At 48.0% G+C, this 26,002-nt stretch overlaps 1 protein-coding gene across 9 annotated transcripts; it reads left to right on the top strand.

Moving 5' to 3' along the window:
• The first annotated feature begins 1,413 nt into the window (after positions 1-1,413).
• Positions 1,414-24,143, top strand: LOC147573740 (orphan sodium- and chloride-dependent neurotransmitter transporter NTT5-like). Of its 9 annotated transcripts, none has more exons than XM_086690374.1 (13): positions 1,414-1,663; positions 1,755-2,034; positions 13,033-13,293; positions 13,470-13,627; positions 13,734-13,860; positions 14,020-14,198; positions 15,195-15,401; positions 15,605-15,843; positions 19,463-19,649; positions 20,071-20,272; positions 20,414-20,573; positions 20,888-21,053; positions 23,155-24,143. In XM_086690374.1, the coding sequence occupies exons 3-13, from the start codon at positions 13,071-13,073 to the stop codon at positions 23,233-23,235; spliced, it is 1,929 nt and encodes a 642-aa protein (XP_086546500.1). In that variant the 5' UTR covers positions 1,414-1,663; positions 1,755-2,034; positions 13,033-13,070; the 3' UTR covers positions 23,236-24,143. The 9 variants fall into 9 exon arrangements, with proteins under 9 accessions (XP_086546500.1, XP_086546498.1, XP_086546495.1 ...); XM_086690372.1 differs by lacking the exon at positions 23,155-24,143 and adding an exon at positions 21,612-22,271 and having other exon boundaries at positions 1,415-1,663; XM_086690371.1 differs by lacking the exon at positions 23,155-24,143 and adding an exon at positions 21,265-22,271 and having other exon boundaries at positions 1,418-1,663; positions 15,291-15,401.
• Positions 24,144-26,002: the final 1,859 nt, after the last annotated feature.

Here is a 26,002-nt window from a genome sequence, read left to right as displayed (position 1 = left end):
CAGGTCATGATCATAGCTCATGAGTTCAAGCCCCGAGTCAGGCTCTGTGCTGACAGCTCAGTGCCTGGAGCCTGCTTCAGATTCTGTGTCTCCCTCTCTCTCTGCCTCTCCCCAGCCTGCTCGCTCTCTCTCTCTCTCTCTTTCTGTCTCAAAAATCAATAAATATTTTTAAAAATTAAAAATTCTTGGTATATTAGGGAAATTAAGCTTTTTGTTATAAATGAAATTTTATGAGTTTGATGCCTTTTAATTTGTTTTATTTTCTTATTTTTTTAATTAATTATTTATTTTTTAGTTTACATCCAAGTTAGTTAGCATATGGTGCAACAATGATTTCAGGAGTTGATTCCTTAATGCCCCTTACACATTTAGCCCATCCCTTTTCTTATTATTTTCCCTACAGAGATTTCGTTTTTATATGGTCAAACTTACCAAATTTCTCCTTTATGGATTCTTGTTTTTATGTTATCCTTAGAAAGCCCTTCCCCGTGCCAAGATTATAGAAATGTCTGCCCATGTTTCTTCCTAGTGAATTATGTTTTCATCTTTTATAGTGTGATCCTTGACCCATCTGAAATGTATTGTGATGTAAGGAGCATAATCTTTCCCAGGTGCCAATTGTTTCAACCCAATCACTGAATAATTCATGTTTTGTCCACCCATTTGAAATTCCACTTTATCACATCCTAATTTCCATCAGTACCCAGGTCCTCATCTACACTTTGTAGTCTACGCCATCAGGTTACTGCGAACCTGCTCCCCCCTCTTTTAGATATTGAAGCTTTACATAATGTTGAATCTTTATGGCACAGTGGCTAAGAACGTGAACTCTAAAACAGGCCCCCCTCGGTTCCTATCTTGGCTCTCCCCTTACCTCCGTCCGCAAAATGTGTTAACCATGAAGTCTACCAGCCAGACGAAATCTGCCTGGCAACCGGTGACATCACTCCGCCCACTGCAAGGCCGAATCTGGCAGGTAGCTGGTGACCCCTGGGCTCTAACCCGAAGAATAAGCTTGGAGAGATGATGCTCCAAGGAGTAAGGGATGGAGGTGGGGTGGGGAGAACCGCTGGTTCTCGCTTCACACTAAGGACTCAGATCGTCGGGTTTCTGCCCGCGAAACCGCGGGGCAGGCGTCACTCTGCAGAGTGATGGGGCCCAGACGCAGGCAATGGGATGTGGGCTATGGACCCGAAGCCCAGAAGAATGAATCAACAGGGGCAGGCACGCCTAGGGGCTGGGCTCAGTTGTGAGCATCTCCAGGGTGAATTGCCTAAATCGCCTTATGGCTGCAGCGAAATATTAAAATCACCGCTGGCCCCAATAGCGGTGGTTCCCCGCAGAAACTCCGACCTTTGTCGCGCGCGCAGGCAGCCCCCCTGCCTCGCCACGCCCACAGAAGCGACCGGTCTTCTCCAGACTCGTGCGTCAGTGGCGGGTAAAGGGGGGTGCAGTGGCCCTAGCCCCCAGCTCCTAACCTCTCGGGGCGCCAGCCATCTTGTTTCCCCGGCCACCACCCCCCACCGCCTCTGGATGTAGACCACCCAGCCTCCCCTCCTAATCTCCCTTTCTCTCCAGGAATTTAGGGATCCAGGATGCCCTGAGTCTGGGAGGGGAGGGTTGGACACCAGACACCGAGAGGCAGAGTAGTAAAGGCCAGCAGGTAGAGCGGAAGTCTGGTGGCACGTCTTGCCCCTTCCTCCCTCCCCATCCCACCTCTCCTCCCCTCCCCCTTTCTCTCTCTCCCTCCTCAGGTCACCGATGGGGGACACCAACTTTCCCCAGCAGGTCACCTGGGCTGAGTCTGTGGGGTTGGGATGCTGTAGGCACATCCTTCACTGACCGGCTCCGAGGTGGACTCCTGGGACCCTCCCATCTGGATCGAAGAGTTTCCTGTCTGGTCTTCAAACTGCTTGTCGCTCCTTTGATTCTCTGAGAGCCTGGCGGAGAGTAGACAGAGCAGGGGGAAGCCCAGAAAGACGGAGTTCCCATATCCAGGAGGGGCTGGACTGGTGACAAAGACAACTATCCCAGGCAAGTGCTACCTGGGCTGACCCCTCTGGCGGGGGAGGGGGTGTGAAGGCAGAAGAAGCATTGGCAGCAGAGTGAATTGCAGGTAGCCTTGATGGGGTGACAGTGGTGGCTGCAGCTGTGGGTGGGGGCTGGGAGGAGCTGGAAGCACCGGCCCATTCAGGAGGGTCCCTGGGTGCTGACCTAAACAGGACTGAGTCCCCTCAGGAAGATTTAAGCAAATGATAGATTTGGTCAGGTTTATATAATGATGCTGGAATAAGTATCCATTAAAAATCATATTCGTAAAGAATATCACACAGGAAAACACTCCTGATAAAGTGGATATATATATATAATCTCCAATATTATGTCCAATTTGCAAGTAATACACATATTCATAGAGTATATATTAATATATATTTATGTGCTATATGCTGCATTTAACATTATCCAATACATAATATATAGTAATATCCAGTTTGTAAGACATACACATGCATAACCTATTCATATATACATATACTATAATAACACCCAACTTATAAAATTGGCTGTGCCTCCTTCTAAAACCTAAAGGGAATCCCAGCAGTGCCTCCAAAAGAAAAAGAAAGAAAGAAAGAAAGAACTAAAGGGAGCAAACATTTTATTTTATTTCTAAATGTTTGTTTATTTTTGAAAGAGAGAGGGAGACAGAGTACAAGGGGGGAGGGGTAGAGAGAGAGGGAGGCACAGAATCTGAAGCAGGCTCCAGGCTCTGAGCTGTCGGCACAGAGCCCAACATACGGCTCGAACTTAACAAACGGTGAGATCATGACCTGAGCCGAAGTCAGATGCTTTAACTGCCTGAGCCACCCAGGTGCCCCGGGAGCAAACATTTTATTTATTTATTTATTTTTTCAACGTTTTTTTTGGTGTGTTTTTTGTTTTGTTTTGTTTTTTTTGTTTTTTTGGGACAGAGAGAGACAGAGCATGAACGGGGGAGGGGCAGAGAGAGAGGGAGACACAGAATCGGAAACAGGCTCCAGGCTCTGAGCCATCAGCCCAGAGCCTGACGCGGGGCTCGAACTCACGGACCGCGAGATCGTGACCTGGCTGAAGTCGGACGCTCAACCGACTGCACCACCCAGGCGCCCCATCAAACATTTTAAATCATGGTATTTTTTAAGACTGTATAGACGTTGCACCTAGTTAAACTAAAACCTCAAACTTAAGCAAGAAGAGGCAGATGGCCTGCCTTACAAATAGCAACAACCCTAAGCCATCTTCTAAAGTCACCAGGTTGAACTGAGCCAGACTGTGTGCTGCACTGGAAGCGAATGCTGGTGCCAGTACTGCCCACAGAGGAGCTGAGAGGCATTTGCAGGGCAGGGTGACTGGCTGCCCCTCAGGCTGGAGTCTTGCAGTGGGCTCTTGAATGGGTGGGGTGGGAGAGGGGCCACACACTTTCCAACCTCTAACTGGAAACTGGTTACCTGACAAAGGGCTGTTCTAATAAGAGGAAAAGCCTGGGAGATGCGATCCGACTACCAAAATAGCAACATTTCCAGATTTCAACAGTTTGTGGAAGAATTGTGTTATTTTTTTTAAGTTTATTTATTTATTTTGAGAGAGACAGAGACAGCATGAGTGAGGGAGGGGCAGAGAGAGAGGGAAAAAGAGAGAATCCCAAGCAGGCTCCGAGCTGTTAGCGCAGATCCCGATGGCGGGCTCCATCTTACGACCGTGAGATCGTGATCTGAGCCAATATCAAGAATCAGACACTTAACCGACTGAGCCACCCAGCCCTGTTGGAAGCATTTTAATCAGGACATCCCCAAGAGCGGCTACTGGGGGCATTGCACTAGGCACGAGAAAGGGTGTTTAGGTGTAAAGTGTATTAAAATCTCAAGAGACCTCTGGCAAAGGTGATCAAGGCTGGCTTCCTGGAGGAAGTTAGATCTGAGGAGACATCAGTGATGAGTTGAAGTTATCTGGATGAGGGAGGATGGGAAGGGGCAGAAGGGAGGGTGTTATGTGAGAAAGAGTCCTCTGTGCATTTACAGGCGTGTGTATGAACACTTAGAAACGTTACGTCTTCTTTATATGGATTCTCTTTTTACATAAATGGTATCAAACATTTGATATTCTGTGACTTTTCACCCAGAAGTGTGTTTTGGAGACTCTGTTATGTTCTTACATACCATATACCTGTTTTTTATTATAAAATATTATACATATTCACGGAAGTCCACAAAACTGAAATGTTCAGCTCAACGATCTATTCTCAAGCAAATACCCCAACCATCCTGGTCAGAAAAAGAACATTGCCTATATCCTCCGAATATTCCCTTGAGCCTCTCCCAAACCCCAACTCCTTCTGCCCCTCAGTGGGACTCACCATTCTGACCCTTAGGACCATTACTACTTTTCTTTCACTTATGGTTTTACCACCTCAGTGTGCATGCCTAAACACTTTAGTTTTTGGACTTTGATATAAACAGAGTCATATGATATGTATTCTTTAGGATGTAGCTTCTTTCACCGAATATGAAGTTTTGGGGATTTATCCATATTGTTAAGTGTGGCTGTAGTTCATTTTCTTTGTTGTGTAGTGTTCTTTTGTACTGGCGATATCACTATATATATATATATCCACGCTACTGTGTTGAACTTCCTGATTGTTTCCTGTTGGGGTTGTTGCAAACAGTGCTGTTAAGGAAATTCCTGTATGTGTGCTCTGTTGCACACAGTGAAATTGCTGTTCGTGGGATATATATATCTTCCTTTTTTTTTTTTAATGTTTATTTGCTTATTTTGAGAGCGAGAGGAGAGGGAGTGTGAGCTGGAAAGGGGCAGAGAGAGAGGGAAAGAGAGAATCCGAAGCAGGCTCCACGTTCAGCACAGAGTCCCGCTCGGGGCTCGATCTCACAAACCGTGAGGATCGTGACCTGAGCCTAAATCAAGAGTCGGATGTTTAACTGATTGAACCACCCAGGCGCCCCTGTATACCTTCAATCTTAATAGGTATTGGCCCACCCATCTCTAAAACTAATTTTGTAAGTTTCCATTCCCCTCCCCCCCAGCAGTGTATAATATTCCCCATGGCTCCTCATCCATCAATATTTGGTGTTCTTAGCCTTTCCATTCTACCAGTCTGACTGGTGTGAAGTGGCCCCTCAATGTGTTTTTTAATCAAAAAAAATTTTTTTTGAGTGTTTACTTATTTTTGAGAGACAAAGCACGAGCAGGGAGGGACACAGAGAGAAAGGGAGACACAGAATCCGAAGCAGGCTCCAGGCTCTGAGCTGTCAGCACCAGAGCCTGACGAGGGCCCTGACCTGAAGTCGGATGCTTAACTGACTGTCACCTAGGCACCCCTCCCTCGGTGTGGTTTTAATCACCATTTCCCTTCTGTTTAAATAGTTTGAACCCACTGATATATTGTTCACTGCCCATTTATTTGGAGGATGACTTTGGTGAAAGGTCTCCACATTTCCTGGAACATTTTTCTATTGGGTTATTTATATTTTTCTTATTAATTTGTAGGAGCTTTTTATAGATTCTGGACTTTTTTAAAAAACCTCCCTCAGCTACACGTGTGGCAGATTTTTTCTCTGTGGCTTTTAACATTTTTAATGCTGCCTCTTGACGAATAGATGTTCTGAATTCTAATGAACTCAAAGTTACTTATTGTTTCCATTATGGTTAGTGCTTTCCAAGTCCTGTTTCTGAAATCTTTCTCAACCTACAGATCATGAAGATACTCCCTCTTATTAACTTCTTTAGAAGCTTTATGAATTTGCCTTTCATTTTTTAATCTCATAGTCAAATTTCATTGTTTCCATATGAATATACATTTTCTCATCCTAATTATTTAATACTGTCATTTCCATTATACTCTGGGTTGACATGAAATCTCTTTCCATTTATTTAAAATTTTTACTTCTCTTAATAATCTGTTTTAGGTTTTGGTATAGAAGTCTCATCTTTCTTTTGTTAGATTTATTCCTAAGCACTTGAAATATCTTAATGTTATTATTAATGCCATCTTTAATTTTTTTCATTACCTATTTATTTCTTGCTGGTATCTAGAAATGCTATTTATTGTATTCCGTTAACCCTGTATCCAGCCACCTTGCTAGACTCACTTGCTGGTCCTAATAATGTGTTTATAGATTCTGTTTTATGTTTTACATACATAATCGTATCTGTAAATAATGACATTTTTTACTTCTCATCCCAACTTTACACTTTAAAAAATCTTGTTGCGTTTGCTGGCACCTTGTACCAATTATCGATTGCCACCCAAATGCTGCAGAACAAATGACTTCAAAATTCAGTGAGTTAAAACAACAAGAATTTATTATTATACCTCATAAGCCTTGAGGGTGGGCTCAACTAATATGTAAGGGCGTTAGTTGACTGGCCATTGACTGTTCGACACTAGCTTGAGCTGGGACCACTGGAGTGATTCAGCTCAGCTCAGATTTACATGTCTTGTCTTCCAGCAGATTAGCCTAGATATGGCCTCAGGGTGATGACAAGAGTGTAAGAGAGCAAGAAGTGGGGCACCTGGGTGGCTCCGTCGGTTAAGCGTCTGACTGGTTTCAGCTCAGGTCGTGATCTCCCGGTTCTGAGTTCAAGCCCCACATAGGGCTCCATCCTGGCAGTATGGAGCCTGCTTGGGATTCTCTCTTTCTCTCCCTCTCTCTCTGCCCCCCCCCCTCAAAAATAAATAAAAATTTTAAAAAAATGAAGAGAACAAGAAGCAACAAGGAAGGCCTTTTTCAGCAAGGCTCTGAATGGGCACACCAGCCCCAATGCAAGGGGTAGGAAAGTAGATTATGGCCTCGTTAGTGAGAGGAACTGCAGAATCACATTGCAAAGGGAGTGGATATAGGACAAACTGAAGACTTAGAACCATGAATGCTGTCAATCAGCCCAGACTTTAAAATCTTTTTTTTCAATGTTTGTTTATTTTTGGGACAGAGAGAGACAGAGCATGAACGGGGAGGGGCAGAGAGAGCGGGAGACACAGAATCGGAAACAGGCTCCAGGCTCTGAGCCATCAGCCCAGAGCCTGACGTGGGGCTCGAACTCACGGACCACGAGATTGTGACCTGGCTGAAGTCGGACGCTTAACCAACTGCGCCACCCAGGCGCCCCTATCAGCCCAGACTTTAAATCCAGTTTGACTAGAAGGGACTGTGGTGGGCATCTTTGTCTTATTCCCGAACTCCAAGGGAAAGCTTTCAACATTTTTATCATTAAGTACAGTATTTGCTGTAGCTTTTTTTTGTAAATAACCTCTATGAAATTATAGATGTTCCTTTCTACTTCTAGTTTCCTAAAGTTGTTTTTTTTTAATGTTTATTCATTTTTGAGAGATAAGAGAGAGACAGAGCATGAGCAGGGGAGGGGCAGAGAGAGAGGGAGACACAGAATCCGAAGCAGGCTCCAGGCTCTGAGCTGTCAGCACAGAGCCTGATGTGGGGTTCGAACCTACAAACCATGAGATCATGACCTGAGCCAGAGTCTGACGCTTAACCAACTGAACCACCCAGGCGCCCCAGTTTGTTTGTTTTTTTTTAAAGGAATGGTTGTTGGGTTTTGTAGAATATTTACACAAATAGTGAAATGATTGTATCATTTTTATCCTTTTTATGTTATCATTGATTTTTTACTTCTTTTTTTAAATGTTTATTTATTTTTGAGGGAGAGAGAGAGTGAGCATGCGAGCAGGGGAGGGGCAGAGAGAGAGAATCCCAAGCAGGCTCCACACTGTCAGCACAGAGCCTAGTGCAGGGCTCAATCTCACCACCCAGGGGTCTCTGACATCTTACTTCTAAACTTCCCTGTATTACTGGAATAAACTCAATACAGTTGTGAAGTTATATTGTGTGTGTGTGTGTGTGTGTGTGTGTGTGTGTGTGTGTGTGTTTTAGTTTATTTATTTTGAGACAGAGCACGAGTTGGGTAGCGGCAGAGAGAGAGAGAAAGAATCCCAAGCAGGCTCCACACTGTCAGCAGAGAGCCCAGTGTGGGTTAGAATTCACATACCATGAGATCATGATCTAAGTGGAAGTCAGATGCTCAACCGACTGAGCCACCCAGGTGCCCTGATATGTAGTATTTTCATTATCATTCTGTTCAAAATATTTTCTGATGTCCATTATAATCAATTCTTTAACCACTGGTTATTTTTAAATGTAGTTCTTAATATCCAAACATAGGGATCTTTAAACTAATTTTTGTTAATTTCTAGCTTAATTGCGTGTGGTCAGAAGTGTACTCTGTGTGACTGTGATCCTTTGGAATTTGTTGAGATTTGTTTTACAGAAAATATGGTTGATTTTTTTGTGTAATTGTTTATCATGTTCTTTAAAAGTATGTAATCTGCAGGTGTTGAATATAATGTGTGTGTGTGTGTGTGTGTGTACATATAAATATATATTCATTAGGTCAAATGTGCTAATTAAGTTGTTCAGGTCTTCTATATCCTTAATGAATTTTTGCTCTTTATCTTTTATGCCTAAGATAAGTAGATTCTATCAATTTCCTACATTTTGAGGCCACATTAAGGAATGTATAACATTTTAGAGGCACTGGAGTGGCTCAGTCAGTTGAATGTCCAATTCTTGATTTCAGCTCAGGTCATGGTTTCATGGTTCGTGGGATTGAGCCCCACATCCCTGACAGCACAGAGCCTGCTTTGGATTCTCTCTCTCCCTCTCTCTCTGCCCCTACCCCTACTCACAATCTCTCTTTCTCTCTCAAAAAAAAAAAAAAAAATGCATAACATTTTAGGATTCATATGTCTTCCCAGTGAAAGGGAACTTTTTATCATTATTAAATTTCCCTCTTGGGGTGCCTGGGTGGCTCAGTCCTTTGGGTGTCTGACTTCAGCTCAGGCCATGATCTCCTGGTTTGTGAGTTTGAGCCTCAAGTCGGACTCTGTGCTGACAGCTCAGAGCCTGGAGCTTGCTTCTGTCTCCCTCTCTCTCTGCCCCTCCCCCATTCACACTCAATCTCTCTCTCAAAAATAAATAAACATTAAAAAAATTTTTAATTTCCCTCTTTATCTCTGGAGGCTTTACTTTAAATATTAAATACATCTTAATAGGGGAGCCTGGGTGGCTCAGTCGGTTAGGCGTCCGACTTCGGCTCAGGTCATGATCTCATGGTCTGTGGGTTCGAGCCCCGTGTCGGGCTCTGTGCTGACAGCTCGAACCTGGAGCCTGTTTCGGATTCTGTGTCTCCCTGTCTCTCTGACCCTCCCCCGTTCATGCTCTGTCTCTCTCTGTCTCAAAAATAAATAAACATTAAAAAAAATTTTTTTAATAAAGTAAATACATCTTAATATATAAATATTAAGTACATATAAACATTAATACTATAATGTGTAAAAATTATATATTAATATATTAGTAAAGCTATACAAGCTTTCTTTTGGGTAGAGTTTTCATGAAATATTATTTTCCATGCCTTTTACTTTTAATTATTCCAAATTCTTACATTTTAGGTGTCTCTTGTTAACAGCATTTAGTCTGATTTCAGGTTTTTATTAAGTCTGAAAACTTCATCTGTAAGTGGAGCATTCAGTCCATTTACATTTAATACAAATACTGAAATGTTTAACTTTAAATCTCCCATTTAATTAGGTGTTTTGTACCTGCCCTATCTACTCTAGATTACTTTTTCTCTTCTTCTTGCATTCTTTGTGCATGGTTTGTTTTTATTAGTCTATTTTTTCCCTCTTATAGCTTAGAAGTTCCATTTCTTTGCTGTTCTTTTAATGGTTCACCTGGATATTAAATATGCATGCATTTTATCAAATAATATTTATCGGTACCCTAAGCGAACCAAACGAGAGTTCGTCCACCTGATGCTAAGCAAGCAAATAAAAACCGGCACCAAGCTTTTGCAGTGAAGAAAGATTTACTGGGTGGCCACCACCCAGGGGAACCAGGAGCTAATGCTGAAAAGTCCCAAACTCCCTCATGACTTCCAAGTGGGGGTGGGGGGGTGGAGTTGGAGGGTAGTTTAAAGGGTGAAAATTCAGGGTGAGGGTCTCAGGGTCTTGGATCACTCTGATTTTTTGTTTGTTTATTTTTGAGAGAGAGAGATCGCGCACAAGCAGGGGAGGGGCAGAGAGAGAGAGGGAGACACAGAATCCGAAGCAGCTCCAGGCTCTGAGCTGTCAGCACACAGCCCGATACAGGGCTTGAACTCACAAACTGTGAGATCACGACCTGAGCCACAGTTGGAGGCTTAACTGACTGAGCCACCCAGGCGCCCCAGATCATGTTGATTAAGGATTCGCTCAACTATATTTCCTTTCTTGACCATCTTGACCTTCTGGCAAGTTCCTGACTGGTTTGGGTATGACTGGAGCGGGGCCATCGCTCTGCTTTAGGGGCCTGAACCGATAAACCATTCTGAGCAGACTGCATTAGTGATGTCATCTCTAGAGTACAGAGGCAGAAGTTCCACATCCTGTGACTACTAAGCCGCAAATTATTATGTTTTCTTGCAAATGCGGCACCTTAGACTTGTTACCTCCGGCAGAACAGCATCCCACAGACTTTTCAGGAGGCAACTCATTTCCTGAGGCAGTTTCTTTAACAGTAGCTAAGGGCTACGTGACTCTGGTCAGAAGCAGCTGAGAGCCCCATGTCTAAATTGGGGGGGGGGGGGGTGCTGCATCACTGGTCTCAGGACTTTTATCCTCTTCCCAGACAATAAAAAGTACTTACAACAATTAAATTCCACTAACCACCCTCCTTATCTTCACTGTGGTGCAATTCTTACTCTTTGCTTAATTAAAACCAAACAAGATGTTACCATTACTTTTTGTGCAGTCTCAGTTCCATCCCCATATTTGCATTTCCATTACTCCTGATTCCTTTCTGCGTGTCTGACCTTCCATCGAGGATAATTTCCTCTCTTGGGGCGCCTGGGTGGCTCAATCGGTTGAGTGTCCCTCTTTGGCTCACAGTTTGTGGGTTTGAACCCTGCATCGGGCTCTGTGCTCACAGCCCAGAGCCCACTTTGGATTCTCTGTCCCCCTCGCTCTCTGCCCCTCCCCCGCTCTCAGAAATAAACATTTTTTTAAAAAGATAACTTTCCCTCTTATGGAAGAACCCTCCGTCTTATTTCCTGGAGTTGAGGGCTTCTGGTGAGAGCACTCTCTGAAGTTTTGTCTTTATTCCATCTTCATTCTTGAAATAATTCGGGGATCCACTAATTCCCAGCTGGTTGCTGTATTGCTTTTGACAGTGGCTGATGCATAAATTGTTCCACAATCTAATCCAGTTAAATTCAGGCTTTTTTACGGCAGTAAGTTTTTGAACTCAGTGTTTGACGTTTGTTCTGACGCCAGGAGGGATCTTCTTAGCTGTCTCTTTCCCCCGTTCTCTCTAGTGTATTCCTGGCCTAAATTTACTGATTTTGAGTGTGCCCTCAGGCTTAAACTTCTTCACACCCTGTTTCAAATAAAGTCAGTTCCTTTGGGAAGAGCTTCTGGGCCCATTTGTTCTGAAGGCCTGTATCTCTCCCAGGACGAGATCTTCAGAGCTGGATGGGAACAGAGGCCTGCTTCTCTCTGAGTGCTTTTGGAGCAGGGTACCACGTGGAGCATTAACCTCTGGTCTTATTGAGTTGCCCCTCCTGACATATAACCTCCACCTCACCAATGAGCTGGGGCAAGGGGGTGACCAGGGCCCCCAGTATTCTCCACTTGTCGGGTCACAAATGAGGGCAGAGTGGAAGAAAGAGGCTCCGGACCTTTATACCACACACTTTCATGGAATTTCGTCTCTGCCACATGTCGCCAAAAAGGAATGACAAATGCTGGTGATCTGCCCCTCCTGGGAAGATGCCTGTAGCCTCTGAGTGGGAACTGGGGAGAGAGGGAACCATGTGCAGTTTCCACAGCACTGGGCCGGGAGTGAGGAGGGAGGGAGCAGGCTGTGGGTCACTCTCCCTGTTTATGGTGAGTTTTAGTAGATTTTCCTGACTAAATGTTTGCTGTGTGCCCTGAAGACATTTTCCAGAGTCCTTGAATGTTTTCTTTCTTGGTAATGTTCACAGGCTGTGTTTGTTTCACTAGGGGATGGGTCCACAGAAACTCACTGCTCTCCCCCCCCCCCCCCGCCATCTTGCTGCCTTTCCAGAAATAGAACCCCAAGGAAGCTCTTTACCCAATCTCTATACCCACCTTAGATCTCTTGATCTCTATACCCCAATCTCCAATCTCTATACCCCACCTTAGATCTCTTGAATCAGAATCTGGAAGAGTGAGGCTTGGAGAATGAAAGGCAGGAGTCTGGAGGTTTTTGAGAGCTCCTCAAATGGTTGGGATACACAGGTTTGAGAACCGCTGGCCTAGAAGCCCGCATGCATTAGCTGGGCCAAGTAGACTAGAAGGAGAAAGGAAAGAAACCTGAGTTTCTTGAGTCTTTACTGTGTCCTTGGCACTCAATATCCACTATGTAATTTTTAATCCTTTCAGATGGGGCTGATTTTTTTTTAACTAAGTTTTTTAAACTTTATTTATTTATTTTGAGAGACAGAGCATGAGCTTGAGCAGGGAAGGGGTAGAGAGGGGGGAGAGAGACAATTCCAAGCAGGCTCCACATTGTCAGCGTGGAGCCACGTGGGGCTTGAACTCACAAACTGTGAGATCATGACCTGAACCAAAATGAAGAGTCAGACGCTTTTAAGCGACTGAGCCACCCAGGTGCCCCCAGATGGGGCTAATGTTCAGCTGACATTCCACGGGCTATGGCTGGTTCATTCTGATTGGTGCTCACACCATAACATTACTAAATATTTTGAAATTCATCTAGCTTGTAAGATGAGAGAGAAAAAAACAACAACAACCGAGTCTCAAGGCGATGAAATTATTTGCCCAAAGTCCACTAGTGAGAAGGGCCAAGAGGTAAATTGTGGCCCTTTGTTGCCCTGAAACCCTGCCGGCATGAAGTTTCAGTGTCTGAGACATAGCCCGTAAAGTCTGCTATTTTTGATGACCCCAAGATTCCGTCAGGAGTTAGCTGGCCTGAAAGAAGAAAGTCATGGAGTCCCTTGAAGAAATATCAGAGGAAGAGGCTCCCAAAGGACCCAGAACTTCCTCCTTCCTGTCCGGGAAGCTCACAGCCAAGGAGATTCTGGCCACCAAGACCCAAAACTACTTTGCTGAGACTAAAAGAACCGAGGATATCTTAATGCAGGTCGCTTTCTCCATTGGGCTGGGTAGCATATGGCGTTTCCCCTACCTGTGTCAGCGGAACGGAGGAGGTAAGGCCAAGGACCTGGGTCTTGAGTTTGGGGAAGGAGTTTTAAGGCTTGAAGCCCAGACTCCCGGGTCCTGGGGGAGGAGACACCTGGAGGTTCACCCAGACTTCTAGGGGATAAAGCGGAGGGGGGCCGGGACTCCTGGCTGCCTGAGCACAGCGCCTGGCTCCCTTCTCCAGGCAGCTTTATCCTGATGTACTTCTTCATGCTCCTCTCGTTTGGGATTCCCCTCCTGTACATGGAGATGATCATGGGGCATTGGCTGCGTGTGGACAACATCCGGGTCTGGAAGCAGCTCGTCCCCTGGCTGGGCGGCATAGGATACGCTAGCATATTGGTGAATGAGGGGCCCGGGCAAGAGGCATCCCCAAGTCACCCCCTGTGGTCTCCAGGCCCCCGTCTCTGTCCATCCTGTCCCTCAGGCCCACTGTGTCCACCCCTAGGTGTGCATCTTGATGAGCTTGTATAATAGCGTCATCATCACCTGGAGCCTCTCCTACCTGGCCAACTCCTTTGATAACTCCCTGCCCTGGAACCAGTGCCCACTGGTGAAGACCACCAATGTCACTGGTGAGGACAGGGAGAAGGGAGGCCGGCAGGGCCAAGGGAGGCAAGGGCACCAAGGAGCAGGAGAGAGGCAGTGAGAGCCACGGGGGAGGAAGTGAAGAGCCGGGGACCGGCACCTAGTGAGGTGGTGCCTAAGCACCTGGGTCCCCCCCCCCCCCCCAGACCTCTCTTGCCTTCGGACTGTGTCCCACCAGTACTTCTGGTACCACACCACCCTGAGCGCCTCAGGCCACATTGAGGAAGGGGTCGACGCCCTCGTCCTGCACCTCACACTGGGCATCTTCGCAGCCTGGTTCCTCCTCTTCTTAACCATGATCACAGGGCTGAAGATTTCAATGCAGGTAAGCCACCACCCCTACCCCCCCACCGACCCCGCCACAATCCGGCCGGACACCATCCCACTCCTTCCTGCTGACCTCTCTTCTCTAATCCCCAAGACCCTCCCCCACTCCCAGAGGACAGGCTCTGCCATCCAGGGCTCCCCAAGGCAGCAGCGTCCACCCCTCCTGTCACAAAGAACTGCCCCTGTCCCACCCACTGCAGGAAGGAGCGCCTGGTACCCACTCTTCCCCATGCCTCACCCCCAGGTCACAGCAGTGGAGACCTTCTAGACCAGACCACAGCCTCGCCCCTTGAACCTTGCACCCTGTGCCTGCCCGCACATTGACAGGGCCTGTTAATCCCTGGAGGAGCCAGTTGGCTACCAGTTCCTTTCCAGAGTCTTCCATTTTATTTTATTCCAACCCATGCTTCCAATCCACGCCCCTGCCACCTGGATCATCTTCTCCTTACGTGGAAAATTTATCCTGGTGTGTTTATTAGGTCACTTCAGTTAACCTTACCCGCAGCTTCTGGCCCCCAAAACAGTTCACGCAGTCGGTTTCCACCCCATGTGTCCCTGGAGCCATCTCTCCACAGCCTTCGAGATAAAGCAGATTTTACTAAAGGCTCAGTAGGGGCACATGGAGGGAGGGGGCCTGCCTTCCTCTCCCAGAGCGGAAAGAACCAGAAATACTTCAAAATTCCCACTGACCGTGTTACTCTCTCCCAAAGTCTCTCCTCGGTTGCTTTTCCTCTGTCTTCACCGGTGACATTGTCCCATGCGGTTAACTCACCCCAAGACCATAAAACCCAGGCAGATGATTATGTCCAGCTGCCCTACCACATAAAAGCCATCTCTACTTGGTGTCTCACCCCTCACCTCTGAGCAGCTTATTGGTAGATTCATCCCCCAAAACAACATCACCGTCTCCTAAGGATAATCCTCCGACAGCTCCCTCATGTCACAGCCAGGCCACCTTCACCCGGCTCAGCCCAGCTTATCTCCCTCTCTCTAGGCCTGCCGACCTGTGCTCCCTGTAATGCTTGCCTCCGCCTGCCCCTCCTCCCCCCTTCTCCTGACTTCTGGTTTCTGTCTTGACCCACCTGGCCAGATCCTGATTTTTTCGGTATTCCTCCTCTACATCCTCCTCCTCTGCTTCCTCATCCGAAGTCTCTTCTTGGAAGGTGCAGTTGCCAGCCTCAGACGTATGGTGACCACAGAGGTGAGGCTGGGGACTCCACACCTCCTCCCTCCCACAGCTCCCCAGGCCTTCTCTGACTCTTCTTCTCAGACACCTTTCCTAAGGCCCCCAGCCTGCCCCTCATCCCTCTGCTCCCCAGCCCAGCTTGCCCTTCTTCCAGCTCACCGGCGGGTCTACCCTCAGGCTCACCCCCAAACGTCTCTCTCTCCCAACCCCATCCACAGCTCTCATCCTGGGCCTCACTGGACCTCTGGCGTCAGGCAGGAGGCCATGTGGTTTATTCCTTAGGCCTGGGCCTGGGCATCACCATCAACTTCTCCTCCAAGGCTGGCGGCAACAGCTACATCCAGGTGGCCTCCTTGGTGGCCCTGGTCAACCTGGTGACCTCATTGCTGCTCACATCCATCGTCTTTATAGTGCTGGAGTTCTGGGCCACCACCAGCGGCCACACCTGTGTTGAGAAGTCAGTAATTACAGCCTTGCAGGTCCAACAGGAGGTCCCTCCCTCCACTTTGGCAATCCCCCAGCCTCATGGGCCTTCACGCTCTGGCCTCTCCAATAATAATAACAATAACAGCAACAGTTATCATAGTCATCATAATATCACATTCTCAGAAAAAGCGGCCAAATGATAATATTCTAAAAACTTTTTTTAATGTTTATTTATTTGGGGGTGGGGGTGGGGGTGGGGGGAAGGGACAGAGAGAGAGGGAAGGAGAATCCCAAGCAGGGTCTGTGCTGTTAGCACTGAGCCTGAAGTGGGACTCAGTCCCACAAACTGTGAGATCATGACCGAAGCTGAAACCAAGCATCGGACGCTCCACCAACTGAACCACCCGGGTGCCCCCAAATGATACTGTTCTAATATCCACCACTTTATAGATAAGAAAATAGGCCCAGAGACAGGACTGTCCAAAGGTTTCCATAAATTGTAGTTGGTGTAAAGAAGACTTCAAAATCAATTCTTTAACTTGCAGAGGTTGTACAGCATCCTGGGCCACAATCAAAGGTTACTGGCCTAGGCTACATATTGGAATCATTTGGGGAACCTTAGAAAACACTTACACCTGAGTCTCACTTCCAGCGATTCTGATTTACTTGGTCTGGGATGCCTTCAGGCATTGGGATTTTTTTTTTTTTTTTTAATGTCCAAGGTGGGGGATGCCCGGGTGGCTCATAGGTTAAGCATCTGACTTCAGCTCAAGGCATGATCTCACGGTTCATGAGTTCGAGCCCCACATTGGGCTCTGTGCTGGTAGCTCAGAGCCTGGAGCCTGTCTTGGATTCTGTGTCTCTGCCCCTCCCCTGCTCTCTCTCTCCCTCTCTCTCTCTCCCTCTCTCTCTCAAAAATAAACAAACATTAAAAAAATTTTATAAAAAAAAAAAAAAAATCTCCGGGGCACCTGGATGGCTCAGTCGGTTGAGCGTCCGACTTCGGATCAGGTCATGATCTCACAGTTTATGGGTTCGAGCCCCGCATCAGGCTCTGTGCTGACTGCTTGCTTAGAGCCTGGAGCCTGCTTCAGATTCTGTGTCTCCTCTCTCTCTGCCTCTCCCCACTCACACTTTGTCTCACTCTGTTTCTCAAAAATAAATAAATGTAAAAAAAAAAAAAATCTCCAAGGTGGGATTTTTCTTCCAGTTAGGATGTTGAAGGATGCAAAAGTCCATGCTTCCTTGGTACCAGCAATTTTAAAAATGGATAAAATAAAAATAATACTTTCCTATAATGTTACTGAAGAGCAGTAGACACAAAGGAGCCCTCATGAACTAAATAAAGCCTGGAGAGTAATGAGTTCATCGTACATGAGCAAAGAGCCACGAATGCCTTCATATCTGGGGGTAAGTGGCTCCTCGGGTGCATGTGGCTGGAGGCACAGGCCTGTCACGGATGGAGAGACTTTGCACTGACAAGGAGAAACCGTGCAAGCATTTAATAACAGTATGGGCTGCCAGCAGGTGTTGGAATCGCAACGAGCCCCCAAGGAGGAAATACACCACTGGACCGAACGGTTTGCCTCTCTATTCCCAGGAAAGGTTTTTGGAGAAGAGGCAGAAGTGCAAGGGAGACAAGGGAGCAAGCAGAGGAGCTCCGCCTAGTCTTGTGGTTTCAGGACCTGTGGCCCCACTGGAGCTGTGTGCGAAGACAAACCCAAAACATCTACAGCTACTATCCAGCCCATTTCAACCCAAATAATGACAACATCAAAGATATTAGTCCTCATGGTGGGGGGGAAGGGCAGCGTGCAGGAAGTTGGGGGCATGGCCCGAGGGCAACGTGAGCCCTCCTTAATCCCATTTGAAGGCAGAGAAAAAACTAATGAAAACTGTCACCCACCCCAGCTCGCCTCAACGCTTAGAAAACTAACTAAATAGCCCTAACTCTTAGCTGCCTGTTGGAATAAAAGTCTTAAATTTATCGAGATTTCGCAAAATAAAACAGATCACAGACCTTCCTCCTTTGTTGTTCTATCTACAACGCCCCACGTGGAATTGAACACTCTCAAGACATTCCGAAACCCAGGAAAATAGAATCCATAGCCAAGAGAAAAAAAAAAGAAGACCCAAAGATCATCAAGACATTAGAATCAGCAGACAAGACCTTTAAAACACCGATTATAAATATGTTAAGGGATTGCATAGAAAAGATGAATAAAATGGAAGCAATGGAGGTATTTTAGGAAAGATATGGAAAATCTAACAAAGGACCACATGGAAATTACAGAACTCAAAAAGTCAATGAAAACAAAGTTTCACTGGATGTATTTAGTATCCATCCAGCAGAATAAAGGATCAGTTAATTTGAGGACAGGTAAATAGAAGTTCTACAAAGTGAAACACAAAGAGGAAAAAAAAGAACGAAAAAACTGAAGAAGACCTTCAGTGACCTATAGGACTAATATATGTGGGGGGGAGGGTTAGTTTATTTTTTATTTGTTCTGAAAGAGAGAGCAAGCGGGGGAGGGGCAGAAAGAGAGAGAGACAGAATTCCAAGCAGGCTCCGTGCTGTCAGTGCAGAGCCCGATGAAGGGCTCAATCTCATGAACCATGAGATGACCTGAGCCAAAATCCAGTTGGACACTTAACCAACCGAGCCACCCAGGCACCCCAAGATTAATCTATGTTTATTTGGAGTTGTGGGAGGAGAGGTATAATGGCTGAAACTGCAAACAATCCAAATGTCTGCTAGGAGGTGAGTAGATAACAAATCTTAGTATAGTCATTCAATGAATGGAATACTATCTGCCAATTAAAATGAATGAACTGGGTTTATTAATGTATATTTTTTAATGTTTATTTTTGAGACGGAGACAGAGCATGAGTGGGGGAGGGGCAGAGAAAGAGGGAGACACAGAACCTGAAACAGGCTCCAGGCTCTGAGCTGTCAGCACAGAGCCCGACATGGGGCCCAAACCCATGAACCGCGAGATCACGATCTGAGCCGAAGTCGACGCCCAACCAACTGAGCCACCCAGGCGCCCCTATTAATATTTTTTAATGTTTATTTTTGAGAGAGAGAGAGAGAGAGAGCATGAGCAGGAGAGGGGCAGAGACAGAGGGAGACACAGAATCTGAAGCAGGCTGCAGGCTCTGAGCTGTCAGCACAGAATGTCATGTGGGGCTTGAACTCATGAACCACAAGATCATGACCTGAGCCAAAGTCCAATGCTTAACCGACTGAACCACCCAGGTGCCCCCAAATATCCCCCTTTTTATTAGGACACCAGTCCTACTGGATTAGGGGCCAGTATGACCTCATCTTCAATTACTTCTGTAACAACCCTCTTTCCAAACAAGGTCACATTCTGAGGTAGTGGGCCTTAGGACTTGAACATATGAATTTAGTGGGGGCACACTTCAACCCATAACACTGAGGAGTCCTAGCTACAACAAATCTAGAGTCTTCTGCCCCTTCGGGGACTCCCCAGCGCAACTCCCCTGCCAAGTCCACCTGATTCACTTCCAGCCCCTGTCTATTTGCCCTTGTGACTCGGCTGAACTCCTCTTGCACAACTCACTTTCCTCTCAGGCAGCAGACGGGCCAGACTGCTCACCACATTTCCTTTGCTTTTCCCGTTCAGGAGTGTCTCAAAATTGATAAGCCTGATAAAAAAGGGGGTGCTGCCTCAGGATGCCAAGCCCCCGGAAGACATCCTCCTCCTGCCCGCCCTGGACTACCTAGACTGGATCAGCAATCTCCCTCAACACCTCCAGTACCCGATCATCCGCTTCTCCCCATCCTGCAGCATCATGACCCAGAAGGATAAGGTGTGTTTGTGGGGGTGGGAGGGTGCTTCCCAGAGGCCCCACAGGACACTGGGAAATGCATTTCCCAGGAGCCTCATGGGCCACCCACGCATCTTCAGAGGAAGGTGGCAGTTATAATCAAGTTTCCACCACTGTTACCTGTGCACTAGGGTCTTCACTAAGTGGTCACTTGACTTTAATCCTCACATCAACCCTAGGAGCCCAGTTTGTTAGAGGAGGAAACTGCGGCCTCAAGAGGTGAAGCTCACACAGCTCAGGAAAGCAAGCAGGGCAAACACTCAGCCTTCTGCCGGCTGCCCACCACTCTCTGCCTCTTTCCTCTGTCCGAGACAGACATTGCTAATCGATCACTGCACCATTTCCCCCCCCCCCCCCCCCCAATCCAGACCCACCACTGCCTGAGAGCCCTTCTCCTCCACAGTTCATGGAGGGCCCTGGCCTGGCATTCGCAGCTTTCTCCCAAGCCATCTCGCTGTTCCCTGGCGCCTCTCTCTGGGCCATCCTCTTCTTCTTGGCCCTGGTCATCATGGGGCTGAGCACCTTGATGAGCATCTTGGAAGGCATTGTCTGTCCCCTCCAGACCTCCTTCTCCCTCTTCAGGAGGTATCCCAAGCTGCTCTCAGGTACTGTGGGTTCTCGGCCTAGCAAAGACCCTGCCCTGCTGCCCCCTCTCCCCAGGCCACCCCAATCTCTAGAGCTCACTTTGACCCCTAGCCCAGCCCTGCGCATAGACCTCAGTGTGGCCAAACCTGCCTTTGTCACAGTGCTCATCTGCTTGGGAGGTTTTCTGGGCAGCCTCGTCTTCACCAGTCATGCTGGCAGCTACATAATGTCCTTGTTTGATGACTGCCTGGTCCCGCTCACCCTCATCGTCATTGTGGCCTTCCAGAATGTGGCCCTGGCCTGGATCTATGGAGCCAGGAGGTGACGTCCAAGCCCCGGGGGCCCATCCAGCCAGGGACCCACCGCAGGTCTCTGCTCCCTTTGTCCATCCCACAGCAGGGGGGCCCAGCCAGCAGCTGGCGGGGTACAGGCACAAGGAGCAGTCAGGAACCAGGGACTATAGGGGACAGTCTGAAGGCAGAGGGCTGGAGCACTACACGCATGCAGGTTCCCGTCCTCAGCGAGGGCCCAGCAGGACTTGGCAGCCAGTGAGAGAACCGCTCCCAAGCGCTCGGGTCCCGGCTGCCAGAGGAGGGCTCCTACCCAGACATCTACGCCTGTTGTTCCCTCCCCAGGTTCAGGGAAGAAATGTTCAGTAAACTGGGCCGCCTGCTGTGGTCCTTCTTCACTTTCCTGTGGCGCTACGTGACCCTGCCTGGGCTGCTGACCCTCTTCACCATCTGCCTCACACAGCTCCACCGGAGGGTACCGTCCTACTACATCGCCTGGAACAGCAGTATGGTGAGGTCCCCCTACCCTGGCCTCTCACCACCACTCCGGGCCCCGTTCATCTCATCTCCCACTCCACGGAGACCCGAGGTCTGGGCTCCTTCCATCCCCAGGGAACCTTTAGCCAGCTTCCCAGTCCCTGGGGAGTGGAATCCCCAGCATCGCAGGGATTGAACCCCCCCCCCCACTTCCTCCCACCCTGCTCCCTTCTTTCGGCCTCCAGAGCCAGGAAGTAAAACAGCCCTACCTGCAGAGCACCCTGAGCTGGGTCACCTTCCTCAGCATCCTCACCTTTCTGCCAATCCCAGTGCAGCCACTCCACCACTGGTGGCACCTCGAGGACCACATTGCTTTTGATCCCTTTGAAAAGCTACAGTCCAAAAAGATGCCCTTGGTGCCCCCCAAGTCGTTACAGTACCCCAAACACCAATTGGTGACGTCCCAGAAGACAGACACTGAATGCTCATCTAGAAAAGTCAACCCACCCTTGATTAGGAGGCTGAACCTGAGCTCCTTATGGAGGTTCAGCCTGCCCTTGAGTGAGTACAACCAGAGCTCTTCCTGGTTCAGCCTGCCTGTCATTTCATCCCTGACATCTGCGCTGTCCATGAGGAATGCTGGCACTCCCGTTTCAAGGCAGGTGAGCCCGGCCTCAGTAACCATAGACAACAGTGACAAGAGCAGGGAGACCCAGGAAGAAAATTAGGACTCTGTTCAATAACTGGTGACACCACCCATTTTTCCAAATCTGGCATTAGCGTCCATCTTGCTACAGAAATAATACTTCCCCTGTCGGGAAGTAGGGAAAGGGACACATGGAAATTTTGCCTAGCAACCACTGACATCACTCAGTTGGCCTTGGGAGGAAACGGACAACTCAGGAGCGCCTTCCTCTCCTGGAATAATACCGATTCTGCTAAGTGGAACACTCTGATCTGGGGTTGGAGAATTCAGAAGAAATCAACTCAGCCATTCACAGGGCTGCACCTAGGGCCTCCTTTCTCCCTGTGAGGAGGGAGCATCATGTTGGCATGATGGAGATGGGCCTCGAGGCACTTTCCGGGATCCAGCCTTCCCAGTTATCATGGAGACAGACAGTGTTCTCTCCAAACCCCAAACTCCACCACCAACCTGGAACACTGGGGTAGCTAACGCCTCCAGGGCTGCTCTCTCAGAACGGGGCTGGGATAACAAAGCTGAGTCAATAAATTGATCCACTGAGACCCCGCGCACAGGCTGTGGGCACAGTGTTCTTTCCATCAGCCTCCTTCTACACACATATCGTCCAGATCTCCAACCTCTGGTGAACCGAGTGTCCAATCTGGTGATTCCAATCTCCCAATCTCCCACTCCCTTTGGGACACAGATACTGAGTTTCTAGACTCCTCCTTGTTCTGGAGTTGAGCCAAACCATTGGGGAACTTTGCAGCGATCAGTATCACTCAATCTAGAAAGTGTGTTAACCCTTAAACCTAACTTGGTAGTTGGGTGACCATACTAAATGTCTTATAATTATCATCTACCAAGAGGGTAGCATGCCTAGGACAGCACCTGGCAGGTAGGTGCTCTCTAGCTATCATGCTTTGTTCTCACGTGGGGTGGTCGGTCACCCACTTGGGTGCTGGCAGGGAGGTCACCTGGATTCTGTGGGCTCAGGACCCAGGAGTCTTAGAGAAAGAACTTGGAGCTTGCTAGGTTTGTCTGCGGGGATAAGTGGCACCACCCTACCTCTTTGAATATCAGATGGAGCGAAGGCACCTGGGCGGTGGGGGGAGGCACCTTCTAGAAGCCACACCTCTTAGGGACTTCCTGGGTAACTCCCCATCCCCAGAGGTCATGACCTTGGGCATCAAGGTCCCATCACCACCCTCTCTGGTTCCCAATCACCTCCCAAGTGCCTGCCTGCCCATTCATACCTTCTATTTACCTCAGAGGCCTCTAAACATTCTTTATCACACTCCCCTATCCATGACAACCTTTTGAGAAAATATTCCCAACATATGTAAGAAATCTACTTGTGACCTGCTGTCATTCTGCATACTTAATATTGGCAAAGCTTTGTCTTCCTTATTTTGGTTGAAAAAAACCTAAATTTTTCCTCCTGCATCTCCAGTGTAAATGGCTTCTACAACCTGATTTGAAGAGCCCCGGAAAAGGCAGAGGCAGAAGCTCACAGGCCCTTCCTTGTGTCTAAGACTCACCCCTCCGGCCTTCCTGCCTCCTCCCTTGCTCTCTAGGGACCCTGGGTCTGGGATGACATGGCTCAGGAAACGAGCTGGGTGGAGAGGGCCTGGTCCCCGTACCCTCTCTCACCCTCTCCGAGTCTCTTCCCCTCTCCGAGCCAGGGCCGGCCACCCCAGGCCAGGTATGCCAAGAGTCCGGCGGGGTAAGATAAAAGCCAGTGTAGATGATGCATCTTAACCCATGTAGGGCTCTAGCAAGAAGGTGTTTTTTTGTGCGAGGTTGTGGGGTGAGAAGTCCCGGCATGGAGGACGCGGTCCCAGGTCCTCTGGGACCTCAGAAGCCCCCAGGCCTCTGTTAGCACTTAGACAAGGCAACAGACGGGCCCTTTGCTGGGCTCCTTCACGCACCCCTCCTTCCAGGGAGTGGATACTGCAGGAGGCTCAGAGAAGAGAAACAGCTGCTCTGAGATCAAGTAACCAGTCAGTGACTCAGGTGCAAATAGAATTGAGGTCCTCGGGTTTCTAGTCTGGGAACCTTTTCTTTTTCATTTCCATACCAGGTTAACCACTTCTTGACCTACATTCCCCAGTCTGAGGTGGGTGCTTCCACAAGCATGGAGGCGAAAACGAGGACATTTGAGGTGACCTGTGTGCCGGGCATGGGGGGGGCGGGGAGGGACGGCGGTTGGCGATCTTGGTGAAAGTGGAGTGGGAGCCTCTGGCCCCTTTGCAACGGCTGTGGTGGAAGAGGTCTTGCAGCAGGGGTGAGGGGGGTTGTTTTAACCTGGATTTGGATGACCATACATTGGCTAAGTTAAGCCACATGCGTGGCATCAGCAAGTAGCTGCAGCTCAGACGGGAGTCAGCAAACCTTTCCTATAAAGGACCAGATAATAAATATTTTTGGCTTTGCAGGACATATGGCCTCTATTGTATATTCTTTGTTATTTGTTTTTTTTTTTATAACTTTTAAAAAGGTTAAAAAAAAAATCAGTCCTAGCTCAAGGGCCAGAGATAACAGGCCGTAGTTTGCCAACCTCTGATCTAGGGCCATGTCAGGCCAACAAGAAAATGCTGGTGGCTAAACCAGAATTTAGTTTGAACTCCCTAGTTGGCCCGCTTTGGGCTAGGCTGTCATCCAGAGGGTTGGAACCACCAGGCTGTCCAGCAGAAAGATGACCCAAGAATGGTCAGGAACCAGAATCCTTAATTTTCAGAATAAGTCTTTGTAACTCCCCCACCCCTTCAGCCTCAGCCATTATCCAGGAGACAGCCTGGAAGAGATGAAGCCTCTCCGGAAACACGCACATTCAGGGACCAAACCGCCTACCTAAGGTGTGTGGACCAGGAGAACGCGAGGAAGGTAGTCCGAAATATATTCTGAACTGATTTTTGAGGAAATCGTTCCAATAATACCAGATGCTTGTGGAGGGTTGGGAAAAGAGAAAGTCTCATCCAATACCTTAACTATACATTTCAGTCTGTCTTCCCGGGTTGGCTTTGGGGTTGGGTGGCTGCCGCACCCCAGTGGATACTACCAGTTAGTTGACCTACCCCAAAACGAAGACGTAAGGCTAGAGAGTCACAACGCCTCCAGGGGCAGGGCCTCCTCTTTCAAGGAGTGTTTCACAGCAAAGCGGGAACAGCCGCCTTTTCCTAAAAGGTGCGTTCGTGGAGGTTGTGTCAGCAGGTGGCGCTGTTGTGCTGGGAAATGGCCTCCCTGAGGGCCGCGGCAGGCGTGAGGACAGGAAAACCGGGATTCCCCTTTCTCCTTTTGGGATTCCTGCAATTTCTGTAGACCGCCCTGGAGACGACCGCACGTGCTCCAGTCTCTGGACGGAAGAATCCCCTGACAACAGGACATTCACAGTACGGACCGGAGAAACATGTACTAGTAGAAGCCCTAACAGCACGTTGAACTGGCCGCAGGGCCCCTACCCAACAGTCACTTCAGCTTACTTTCCCCCAGTGTGCCTCATCAGTTGAATTCAGGTTTTTCTCCTTGGGGAACACGGACCAAGGAGCTTCAGCAAAATCTCCACCTGTGAGCTATACAAGAGCCGCAAAAGGCTGATCCTTGTTGGAGGCTTGAGGACCAACCACTCGTCTTTCCTGAACTACGAAATGTCTGAGCCCACATAGTCCTCAGGTGATGACTTGGGTCACGGGGCCTTCTTTTTGTCTTCATTTAAAACCCACCTATTCCTAGTTAACTGTGATTGGGTGGCAGGCAACGCAACGAAAGTGGTGGAGCTCATTGCTAACAGTCATTCCTTCCAAAGATGCACCAAGGGCCGACAAGCGCAGGTGAAGAAGGTCAGCATCATTAATCATCAGGGGAACGCAAATCAAGCCTACAATGAGATACCACTTCACACCCACCAGAATATCCATAACCAAAGAAAATGGAAAGTCCCAAGTGTCAGTGTGGATCTGAAGAAATCGGAACCTCAGGCATGGCTGGTGGGAATGTGAAATGTTGCAGCCACCGTGAAAATCAGCTTGGCAGTTCCCCAAAAAGTTAAACATAGAAATATCAGCAATTCCACTCTAGGCACACACCCAAAGGAACTGAAGACACTGTTCAAAAAACAAAACAAAAACAAAACCTTGTACGTGAACGTTCATAGCAGTATTATTCACAATCATCAAAAAGTAGAAACCATCCAAATGTCCATCAACGGATGAATGGACAAAAGTGGTAAGTCCACACCGTGGATGTTATTCAGTCACAGGAAGGCACGAAATTCTGATACAACACCGATGAACCTAGAAAAC

The sequence above is a fragment of the Puma concolor genome, chromosome E2 (assembly GCF_028749965.1).
Source record: "Puma concolor isolate L17-30 chromosome E2, mPumCon1.1.hap2, whole genome shotgun sequence".
Taxonomy (NCBI): Eukaryota; Metazoa; Chordata; class Mammalia; order Carnivora; family Felidae; genus Puma; species Puma concolor.
Note: the sequence above shows the minus strand (reverse complement) of the source record. Positions and strands in the feature narration are given on the sequence as shown.